General features: G+C 40.5%; 1 protein-coding gene across 1 annotated transcript; it reads left to right on the top strand.

Moving 5' to 3' along the window:
* The first annotated feature begins 5,125 nt into the window (after positions 1–5,125).
* LOC116220354 (tumor necrosis factor receptor superfamily member 14-like) lies at positions 5,126–8,232 on the top strand. Its single transcript, XM_031566882.1, has 6 exons — positions 5,126–5,673; positions 6,324–6,449; positions 6,594–6,749; positions 7,482–7,569; positions 7,670–7,847; positions 8,045–8,232. The coding sequence occupies exons 1-6, from the start codon at positions 5,556–5,558 to the stop codon at positions 8,168–8,170; spliced, it is 792 nt and encodes a 263-aa protein (XP_031422742.1). The 5' UTR covers positions 5,126–5,555; the 3' UTR covers positions 8,171–8,232.
* Positions 8,233–12,351: the final 4,119 nt, after the last annotated feature.

Genomic DNA, 12,351 nt, shown 5'->3' with positions numbered 1-12,351 from the left:
AGCTAATTGCAGAGAAAATGTAAGATTCGTTCTTTTGTAGCTAAGATGTGCATGAAGAAGGATGTGTGTGAGAACGAAGATATTTAGCTACCCTGAACTTTCTGGTTGGAGGGCGCACACGGTATGGTTTTGTATGTCTTATTTGATTAGTTATGTTAAAAGTGTTAAAAGATCATTCGTTAATTAATAATATCATGGAGAGACTCATTTACGTGACATATGCTGATGTTAGAATGTGATACATTTTATTTCAGTTTTTCACGGTGGTTTGGAGTATGAAAGCAAATAAAAACTCATCAACCATCAGTTGGATCGTGGTTCATCTTTAATCAGGAGAAAAGTTTAGGAGCAGTTACAGTATGTCCCCTTCAAACATGGAATACATGACGTGCTGGAGTCGTGGGTGCAGTCTTCGCTAACCATTTGACCTAGAACATAAAAACATTGACAATGATGCTAAGAATACATTAAGCATATGCTACATAAGCAATCTTGTATTATTTGAACTTACATACTTTTATACGAGTTGTCCTTACAGTTGTAGTAATAATCTCTACTAGCACATATCGTTCACTTGGCCTTTCTGTTAAGAAGACATTAACCTAAAAAAATAACACACAGGGCCTGTGGTGTTCTCAACACGAAAACAGTGTGATTTCTACACATTTGATTACACACATACATACACACACACACACACACCAACGTTTTAAAAACCTTTTCTAGATGCTCATCACATGTTGTTAAAATTGTGTAAATGGATTTTTGCTGAGACTTCCATAAGACCACAAGACCGTTCTAGTTTCAGACCAGCCATATGGGAACTGAAATCACTTCTTCTGCATTCATATTAAAAACCAAGTTGGGGGAAATTTGCACATTGTTTTGCACAGAGTTACTCAGGGCTGTTCATAGCCATGCTATACAGATCTGTGAACACCACTCTCTTCTGCATTCATCACTATGCTAAACAGATTTGTGAGCACCACTCCCTTGTGCATTCTACCAGGGTTTGTTCACCAGATAGCAGTCAATTCTTGTCTTGATTACATTTGTGGTTTAACTTGGGGTATTCCATTGAAAATAACATAAACTCCCAGACAATGCGGTTTAAACATGCTCCAGGACAACAGACTGTAGAGCTGAACGCCTCTGCCAATGGATTGGTCATTTCTGTGCCATTTAACTTCTTTTAAAAACAGCATATTTCTGGCATACTGGGTCTTTTAATGTTGTTGGATTTGGTTATGGTTGTTGTGGGAGATTATCCAGCAGCAATGGCTCTGGTGTGTCTGGAGGTGTATGTGGCGTCATCTCTGTTATTGACATGTGTCCTAACCCATGGTAGGTATGGAGAGGGTTGGGTCTGGGATGCCAGGCACCACCGTTGAGCCTTCTGGAGGTGTCATGGGCCTACATCAACAATCAAGGAAGGTGCCCACTTGATGGCCCTGGTGAAGTACTCACAACTCTGTCTATTTGTTTTTGGTATTGTTAACTGTTAGTATGGTGGATCCTGCTGTGTTGTAATACCTAGTTCAGTGTGTTTCAGTCTGATTACTTGCTCATTCTAGGAAAGTATGCGTTGCCTTCTCCATGTGAGCGCTTCTCCCCTGAATTGCTCCCTGAACAGTAGGTATATTTTGCTTGTGTTGTGTACAGTGGTCAATACAAATCTGCCGCCGTCCCTGTTGTCCAGGCCAACTCGACGTCTAACCGTCAACAGTTGCACCATGATGAGCCAGCTGGTTGACAAATTATTTAAAAAATGCAGCTGTATGGTGAACAATGTTCTCATCCAGTTTGTTTCTTTCCAGGTGCTTATGACTGACTGAACCAGACAGGACTGCCAGATGACCTGTTCTCCTTCTGGACCAACTGACCACAGTGCCACCTGAGATGCCAGAGTGGGGACCTGCATACCATGAGCAGAACACCACTTGCTGGATGAGGATGTTATAACTCGATCATGTCTTATCAAAACACATATTGTTTGTGGCATTTCAGCACCTGACTTTCCTCATGAAGAAGATTATGCCTCTTTCTGAAGGAGCCACACTGGACTACTGGAGGAATGGGAGGCCAGCACACAGAAGTCCATGTTTCTGAGTTTTTTTATATATGGTGGAAATGTAACATATTGCTGTTTATGGATGCTGTCAAAACAGAGCTATTTATTTTTGTAAGTATTGCTATATATTACTGTAATAAAGACACATTTTTAGAATATTTTTCCACAAACCAAGAAAGATTTGTTAAATAAAGTTTTACCATGAGAACCATGTTTCTCCTCCTTTCATTTGTGTACAAAAACTTGTGTTTCACTTTCGGTAACTCAAGGTTCAATACCTGTGATGAAATTCAACAGTTGGCATAGTTCAGTTATTGTACTTTTGGGTTTATCACATGCCACAGGGCTTACCGGCATGTTAGACCTAACTGGTTCAGGGACTGAGCGCCAGAGGTTCAGTCCAGTGCAGAGGCTGGACGGCAATCCACCCCTGTATAATACAATATAACAGTTCTGCTACAAGACTGTAAGGTCCCAAGTCCATGTTCCCGAGTTTTGCTAAGAAAAGCACAGAAGAATAAGGCATTTTGGTGATCCTGAAAAATCATAAAATCTTAAAGGCAGAGTCTGCGATTCTGTTTCGCCAAAGGTGATTTGTACTCAAATGGGATTGTTTATGGCTCAGTCAGAGCCACTATGTTTGTTATTCTAAACGAAAAGTCTTACCACCTCTCCTTCCCAGATATCCAAAATATCTTCCCAGTGGCTAAATATCTTTAGAAAAATTAGAGAAAGCATACAACAAGGCTACAGATGCGAGAACACAAAAACACTATGATTGTAGTCACAAGGCATTTAACAGCATTGAGCACAAAGAACATCTTAACAACAAATTAAAGCTATTCGGTAAAAGTAAGCATTGACAGATCAAGCAGTGGCCATAAGCGTCCAAAAACACAATAGCCAGGTACCTAAAAACCGTGAGATAATGAAGAGGCTAATCAGTTGGCTGTTGTACATGTGAGAATGAGAAGTGGCATTTCGTGGTCTTGGTGCATCTGCTCTTAGTCTGAACAGGGGTAATTTGTTTGAGCTTGTAAATGCTAGATAGTCATAGATCGTTTTGCCTCACTTAAAGAGAGGATAATGCTACTGTTGTGCTAGGGTGACCAGACGTCCGGCAGGGATTCCAAAATTGTCCGGGATTTTGCCCGATATTTGTGTTTCTCTGGGTCCTTCACAAACTAGTTTTACGCCCTTACAAGTTTTGGAAAGGGTATCTCCCTTACGTTCCACCTTCTTGCACGAGCTCTGACTGTAGAAAGAACTGTCATTGGTTTGAGCATTTGGTATGATACTTCGCCATTTCCAATCTGGCAACACTGAGCACCTTGCCGCTTCCACTAGTTGCATTGTTTACAACAGCACATGACAACTGCATGTGGAAAAGATGTCAAAACTCCCCCCCCCCCCCCCCCAAAGAAATCCACCCCACCAAAGCACCAATCCCCTCCAACCCCACACCCACCCAGACACACACTTAATAACCAATGTTATGTGCAACTGACATTTATTGTGAATAGTTGACTTTACCAACTAAACAATTGTAAATTATTTGAATTATGAGGTTTTGAGTGCAGTGTAATAGTAGTGTAACTTTTTGATTACCTTATCAAAATAATGTAACTTGTTACATTTGATTAATTCTTTATACTTCTAAAGAATGTTTTCAACTGAAAGTTCCGAATATGTACATGTCCTGTTTTAACTATTTCAATTCTCTATCTGTTCATTTGTCAATGCTGGGTCTTCACTGATCACTGTATGCCATTGCTGTTACTCGCATTGGTGACATCACTACTCTTGTTATCATCCAGCTGTGTGGACAATGAAACAATGAAACTGACAATATTATATCAAAGACCTAATTTTCTTGGTGCTTAGTGATTAGACATACTGTGATTGTGAAATGTATCACCGTAGTGTAAGACTGGCACAACATTGATCGTCGGGTATGAAAGTGAAACAATTTGGGCTATATCATTGGGGGGAAACCCGTAGTGATGTGAAATGTTGACTCAACCGGTCAGAGAAAGTCCCCGGAGTTCTACTTTGAAATGAACACATCCCTTGTGGTTGGAACCAGACACTCCGCGTGAGATGTTTGAGTGTCACTTTTGTCTTCTCGACAGCTATATGTACATCGAGAGTTCATGCCAGGTTTAGATGTCGTGCCTGTTGTCGATGTCCGTCTAGTCTCGAATCAAAAGCTGATCAACAATAGGTCAACTTCATCATTCAGTGAGTAATCGTTTAATCTTCTCATCGTCATTCCCACGGATTTAAACTCAGGCGTAAGGACCTAACAAGTAGTCTATTAGGTAAGTCTTTACCTGTATTACTTGCAATCAGTAACATCAAAGGAAGTTTGTCTGTATTGGGGGGGATTGTGTTTTTGTCTTCCCTTGCAATACTTTCACAGTCCCTTTCGGGGTGAATAGTGAATTATCACTGGTAATTAACCACCAACACGTCCCAGCTGTGTAGGAGTGGGATGGTGGAGTTAGAGTGAGACAACTGGGCAGAAATGGATGGTAAACTGATATTTAACAGGCAAAGGCAATTTAGAATGGAATCTGTCTCGCAAACATCTCCTGTTTACTCCTGGTTCCTTGTGCAACTACAGCAAAAACGACGAGATGTTTCTATTAGTCATAGAGAACATCGATGATTTGTCAGGAAATTCATAACAATGAGTTGGCAGTGCAGAATTCAGCTGTGAATTTTATTTAGTTACATTTTTTAGTTACCTGGCACCTGAAATAGAAATGGGTCTTATGTCAGCAACTTGGTCATAGATGTTGTTACATCCCTGGCTCATGGGGAAGCAACACAATGAGAACAGAACTATATTTATTAGTATGAATGGGTAAAGGCTAGGTGTAGTGTAACCACCTTACACTTTTACACCTAAAAAAACAGGAATGGGAAAAAGAACAGTGAACATAAGAACAGTGGTATCTACTGAGACGTACCTATTCTCCTTATTCTAGTATTACATTTATATCATAATGAATTGTGTGGCATGCAAACTGTACAGTACCCCCTTGCTTCTATATCACACAAATTAATTGTCTACTGTATACACTTACACTTCATGTGTTACCTTTACTTAATATGTATATCGTATAGTGTCTGTATATTGTTTTAAGGGCCAACAACGACCAGAGCCCATTTTTTTTGTAGGCGGTAACATACCTGGCCAATAAAGGTTATTTTGATGGCTGTTCCATATGATACATGATAACTTGTAGCAATCTGACACTTATGCATTTGTAGGAGTTGGTATTACAGTTATGTAAAGAACCCTGACAATAGAAAAGCACAAATGAAACTAGAAATAAGAAAATAAAGAGGCAATTAAATAAATGGTCTCTTCATTGGTTTGACAGATGTATCGGTGAAACTGTAGGACACAAGGTTGTTGCACAGCTTTGCGAACACCATCTCTACGTCTGTTGGACCAAAAGTTGATGAGGAAATCATGGTGAAGATGGTGATTATAGTTCTGATGATCCTGCTGACCATGTCTGGGGTCTCTCCTGCCTGTGGTCGAGCTGAATATCTTATAGGGCAAGAATGCTGCCCTATGTGTGCTCCTGGTAAGTAGCAGTAGTAACTATGACATGTATGACATGCTCTTTCTGTCAGGTCGGAGTCAGGAATTAAACCCAGGCTGCTGGATTATTGAATCAGTGTGTATCACGCTGAGCAAAGACGCAAGTGCAGATCTTAGGAAAAGGTCTTGTCTTTTTGTAAATAAACAGAACATCCAAAAAAGAACAAAAATATCTCTTGAACAAAACAGGGCAGATAAGCCAGGTGAATTCAAGCTCCAGAATGAGTCAAAAAACAATTACATGATTGACTCCATTACGTGATTGCAACGCGATTTTCTTGCGGTGAAACAGAAAACACTTAATCCGCCATTATCACCATTCACCCGTTTATTATCATCACAATTTAAGGCATGTACTCTCTCACTTACCACTCCGGTCCTGCTGCTTGTACCTGGCGGGAGTCCAGCAACCGGTGAACAATAAAGGCTGATTGGCCTCCGATGATTCGGGGAATGGGGGGCTTGAAAGGGTCAATGGACTTGCAGAACTCCACAGGTAGAGGGATATCGTGGCCTCTAGAGGCCAAACAATGTCCAAACTTGTGACACCTTCGTTAGAACTTTCTTCATGTTGCATCAATGAGATAAACACATGTTTGATTGATGTATTAACATCTTATTTACTCGTTAAAGGTTATTATGTACGGAGACAATGCACTGAGTTTAAAAGTACGACATGTGTTCCATGCCCGTCATCTACCTACACTGATGCACCCAATGGACTGCCGTCCTGTAGATCCTGCACCGTTTGTGACTCGAGTAAGTCAAATATTGCAGCAGTTTTGGTTTGCCTTCCTTATTAGTTTCTTTTTATGTATATTATTTATGTCAATTCTTTGCACTGTTGATTGAAATTTAAATGTTTTTCAATCAACTTTATAATCACTGTATATCCTAATATAGGTGCAGGTCTAAGAGTGAAGAGGGCGTGCATCTCCACTTCAAACACACTCTGTGAGCCTCTGGAAGGCTACTACTGTACTGACCCAATCAAAGATGGCTGCCGAGGAGCTGTGGAACACACAAAGTGCTCACCAGGGCAGTACGTCAACCAGACAGGTTAGACAATCCTTTGTAATTACCCTGTAGAGACAGAATGACAAAGTTAGAAGAGGAGGTGAATACACACACTCACACACACACACACACACACACACACACAGACACACTGATGCAGGAACACAAGAAAGGCAATAAGTTACAGTAATTTGTTCTCCACTGAGTTCAGAATGAGAATTATTATTTCACAATTATTATCCTTCATTATCCTTCTTTCAATATTCTTCATTATATTAACGTGCGTCTTCTAATTAGAATTAAGTTCAAACTGAAAAGTTTCTGGTCAAGTCTTTGTCCTCCATGTCAACCTTTGTGTTCTTGCTGACAGGGATAGTGGAATTTGTTTTCCTAAAGTTCCAGATGCCTGCAAGATCAGAGACCATTATGCTCTTATTTTCTGCCTTACCTGTGAGCAGACAAAGCAGTAACTGTATCAGAGTAGTCGTCTCATACATATTCATATAGGGTTGGGACTATTGATTAACACCCCCTTCTGCTGTCCACCTGGTAGGATACTTGAATTCAGTCTGTTTCAACACTTGTCTGATTAGAGGCGTGGGGGAATCTTCATGTGAAACCTTCTTCTCTCCTTTAATGCGCATCATTGTAAAGAATAAAAGCTTGTTCCTGAATGAAGCCATTCTCTGACCGAGTCTCCAATTAAAAATGACCATCAACATGTGTCCATAGTGGATGATGTGTGTTTTCCTTTATTTCTGTCTGTCCATGCAGGTACAGCATCCACAGATACTGTGTGTGGTGACTGTATAGGCAACACATACTCAGATGGTTCATTCACATCCTGCAGACCACACACACGGTACGTTCACTCACTTGGAATGTTCCAAGTTTAGCAAGGATTATACACTAAGTTATTTACTCGTGTATCTAAAATGTAACTGTTTATGTGATCTCTGTAGGTGTGAGTTAAATGGAGTTGTTGTCCTAGGAGAAGGATCATCTTCTGATGACACTGATTGTGGTCAAAGACAAAACACTGTTGCCATTGTAGCTGGTATAGTTGGTGTTGCAGTCCTAGCTGTGGGGATGTGCTATTTATATATAAAAGAAGGAAAAGGAAAAGAAAACATCAGCAAGGTAAGAATGTTGCTATTACTGTCATCATGATTGCAATTGTCGAGAATATTGATAAAAACACAATGTGAATGTATTGTTTTTTTCTTCTCTCTTTACTTTTTTTAAATGTATACACATACACACTCACATCTTTTTTATATTTGTGTTAATTTTGTGTGTTATTTTGTATTAATTGTGTATTGTAATTATCACTCCAGAATATTTACTTCAAATGTTTGGAACGTGACACACAAGAGAGGTCCCTGTATTATCAAGGAAGAAACAGACCTTTTGATGGCCCTGGAAAATCAGTCAGTGCTGGTTTCGGTTTTATGAAAGGATGATATTTGAACTGTTGCACAATACTTTTTTAGTAAAGCAAGGGTTATGTATAGACATGTACAAAGAAGGAAGAAGGAAATGGACAAAAACACAAATAAACAGTCGAATGAATGGAGAGAAACCCTGCTCATTTATCAAAAGGACCAAGTTACACCGCAAACTCCCTTGTCAAATACTTGCCTTCAAGAACACTAAGATCATCTAATGCTGGTTTATTGGAGGCTCCCAGCAACAGCGGCAAGAAAATCAGAGACGCAGCCTTTGTCAATTACGCCCCAAAGCTATGGAACATATTGCCTATAGATATCAGGGAAGCCAGCTTGCTAAACATTTTTAAAAGAAAACTAAAAACTTATCTCTTCACCTTAGCCTTTAACTAGCGACGTCTTTGCGCTATATATATATATATATACATATTTTGTATCTATTTTTTATTATTGTTTTATGTGTTTTACTTTGATCTTCATCGTGATATAACGTGATATTAAGGGGTTAGATAAACTATATCTCTGCAGAGTTTTATTTTCTATGTAATACATTTTATGTATTCTATTTTTTATCTTACATTTTTATGCACTCTTTCCCTGTTTTTATGTTCATTTTATTTTATTTTATGCACTCTATCCTGGTTTTTATGTTTATGTTTATTTGATGTCTATTTCTTTGTGGATCACTGTGCATGTAATTTCTTTGTGCACGTCATTTCTTTGCTGTTAAGCACTTTGAGCTGCACTGTCTTGCATGACAGGTGCTCTACAAATACAGTGTATTATTATTATTATTATACTATTATTAATAATCTATTGTCCTCGAGGCCTCACTGTGAACATCAGTAATTATTATTACGCTGTATCTGGGGACCCGTTCCTTACATGTTTACTCTGAAAGTATCTGCAGCACTTCAGCACTTTGTATTTTTAGCACTTTATTGTTTGACAATTACGTAGCTCTTGGCAGATGAGAATTCATCATATAAACCCCATTCTCTTTGTAGCTGTGGCTTGCCATCTCTCTCTTAATTGGGGTTACCTACTAACAACACTCACTGTCAGAAAGCTCAACAGAAAAGACTCCCTTGAGGAAGGGGGTGACCACTTACAGCTTATGGTCCATTGATTGGATTGCAGTAAACTGAACCTGTGATACCTGTTTGATTTCTCAGAATAATATGTTTGTATAATAATGTGTAATAATGTAAAATGACATATAATAATGTGTATAATCATGTTTGTTTGTATTTCTTTGTCATGTTTGTGTTAATTTGAATGCTCTCAGTCTCAGTAGTATCAGTCCTGCAGCTGAATAGATTCGTTTTAACATAGATCATAGAAACATGTGAATTCTGGTCTCTGTGGGCTGCTGGTAACCCCCCTCTGGAGGTGTCAATGTTATTCGTCCTCTCTGTGTGATCCTCCATCGGTTTACAGCTTTTCTCGATTGCTTAAGCACGATTTTGATGGTTTTGTTTTGTTTTTCAAAACAGTACACACAATTAGCACACCCACAAACCCAATTAGCAAAGCACCTCAGATCCTTTGCACTCTTGTAAAAACTATATATGCAGTGTCAGTCAACATGTCAACATGGAGAGCCACAACAAAACATGTCCCACTTTTCATGCTACTACAGTAGTGTGGATAACACTGTAAGCTCAGCAAATATCAGACAAACGTAAAATTCTGTATCCAGTACAGGTTACAATAACAGTTAAAAAAAAAAAAGGAAAAAAAAGATCTGATAAAAACTGAAAATACAGTACAGACAGAAGTTGTTTCATTTGAACCTGATGTCTTTTCAGGATGCTTGCCAGTGTTGACTGAGAGACCTGATGGACATTATTGAAAAAGGCATAGTCACCGATAATGTTGGCTTGAACTTCTCTGAGCCTGATAGCATTATTGGCCAAAACCATGTTTATGATCTCTCTCTTGTTCTTGCGTGAATATGGGCCCCCTTCCTCCTTTCAAATTAATTTGATACATTTGGTCCTCTTCTTCTTTGAGCACATTTTCCTCCTGCTTCAGGTCTTCCTCTACCTCTACCTCCACCTTGACCTCAGCCTGTAGCATTGCCTCCGCCTCTTCCTCCTTCTCCTCCTCTGTGTATTCCCCCTCTCACCCTCACTCTTCTTCTTCTGACTCCTTCCATTTTGGTTGAAGACAGATGAACTCATCTGCTGCATTTCTATAGTGCTTAATCCTGTTTGGTGTGTCTACAATTAACCAATCATGTGTTTGCGCACTTGATGGCTGTGTTTATTTGACAGGTTCATAGGTGTGGTAATTTGACAGTCAGTGTTTTGGAATTGCAAGGAAGTGATCTCTTGATATATTTCTGTGTCTAAAGCATTCAAGTGTGTTTAGTGTTTTGCAAATCACTTGTGTGTATTGTTTCACAAAAAGTGTGATGTTGACATGTGCTTATAGTGGTACAAATCTGAGCAGTTGTTTTGCTCCTTGAGTAAAGGTTTTGATAAGTGTGTAATACTTTTGATTTTAGTGTTTATCCCATCGTAAAAAACTGTAATTAAGTTGCCAATCTTATATTTTATTGTGATTATGGTGTCAGGAAAGCTTTTTGATGTCATGTCAAAACTGGGTTCACGCCAAGGGACTGCCAAGGGACGCCAGGGTTTGACATCATACAGTAAATTGTCAGTGGGAGGGCAAGGGACCTCAATACCAAGGGTGTAGGAGCAATTTCTGTATTTATTTTATACGTTATTTTAATACTTGCATTTGTTTCTATTGCAAGGAGCTTAATATATTGTATCAATATAGAACAAAACGTCCCAAAAGGCCATTGTGAACTTTTTATATTTTAATCTTAGTAGCATTTTGTGAATGGCAACATGCACACACATCCCTTAAACAACACTGAAGAATGCATACCGCTCTGTTTCGCGTGCAGCTTTGGGACTCTCCGATCACTGCCTGGTTCATCTCCTCCCAAGCTACAGGCAGAAACTTAAATCTGCAAAGCCTGTGGTGAAAACTGTGAGGAAATGGACCAACGAGTCAAAGCTGGAGCTACAGGCCTGCTTTGACTGCACTGACTGGAGTGTTTTTGAGGCTGCATCTACATCACTAGACGAACTCACTGACACTGTGACGTCATACATTAGTTTCTGTGAAGACATGTGTGTACCCACCAAAACGTACTGCATCTTTAAAAACAATAAACCGTGGTTCACAGCAAAGCTCAAGCAGCTTTGTCAAGCCAAAGAGGAGGCCTTCAGGAGTGGGGACAGGACCTTGTACAATCAGGCCAGAAACACATTGACTAAGGAGATCAGAGTAGCAAAGAGAAGCTACTCTGAAAAGCTGAAAAACTGGTTTTCAGCTAACGACCCTGCGTCAGTGTGGAGAGGCCTGCAGGACATCACCAACTACAGGAAATCCTCCCCCAACCCCATGGAGAACCCTCAACTGGCTGACGACCTGAATGTGTTTTACTGCAGGTTTGATCACCACACATTCACACCCCTCACCCGCTCCAACTCAGACTTCACACAATCATCTGCACCCCCTGTTATCACCTCCCCTGACTCCCCACCGGCATTGACGGTCTGTGAAGAGGATGTGCACCAGCTCTTTCAGAGACAGAAGACAAGGAAGGCAGCAGGCCCAGACGGTGTGTCACCCTCCTGCCTGAAAGCCTGCGCTGATCAGCTGGCCCCCATCTTCACACGGATCTTCAACAGATCTCTGGAGCTGTGTGAAGTCCCCTCCTGCTTCAAACGCTCCACCATCATCCCGGTTCCCAAGAAATCCTCCATCACTGGGCTGAATGATTACAGGCCCGTCGCCCTGACGTCTGTGGTCATGAAATCCTTTGAGAGACTGGTATTGACCCATCTGAAGGGCATCACAGGCCCCCAGCTGGACCCTCTGCAGTTTGCCTACAGAGCAAACAGGTCAGTGGATGATGCAGTCAACATGGGGCTGCACTACATCCTGCAACACCTCGACTCCCCAGGGACCTATTCAAGGATGCTGTTCGTGGACTTCAGCTCGGCGTTCAACACCATCATTCCAGAAGTCCTCCTCACCAAACTCACCCAGCTCACTGTGCCTGCCATTGAAAGCATCCTGTCCAGCTGCATCACTGTGTGGGGCAGTAGCTGTACTGAACACAGCAGGAAAGTACTGCAACGTATAGTGAACACAGCTGGTAAGATCAT

This window comes from Clupea harengus, chromosome 4 (assembly GCF_900700415.2).
Source record: "Clupea harengus chromosome 4, Ch_v2.0.2, whole genome shotgun sequence".
Lineage (NCBI taxonomy): Eukaryota > Metazoa > Chordata > Actinopteri > Clupeiformes > Clupeidae > Clupea > Clupea harengus.
This window is presented reverse-complemented; position numbering and strand designations above follow the sequence as displayed.

Bases quoted from the DNA above. Each gene is read 5' to 3' on its own strand.
- LOC116220354 (XM_031566882.1), top strand. From the start codon at position 5,556: ATGGTGAAGATGGTGATTATAGTTCTGATGATCCTGCTGACCATGTCT. The intron at 5,674-6,323 runs GTAAGTAGCAGT...TACTCGTTAAAG, and splicing joins CTGCCCTATGTGTGCTCCTG to GTTATTATGTACGGAGACAA. The intron at 6,450-6,593 runs GTAAGTCAAATA...ATCCTAATATAG, and splicing joins CTGCACCGTTTGTGACTCGA to GTGCAGGTCTAAGAGTGAAG.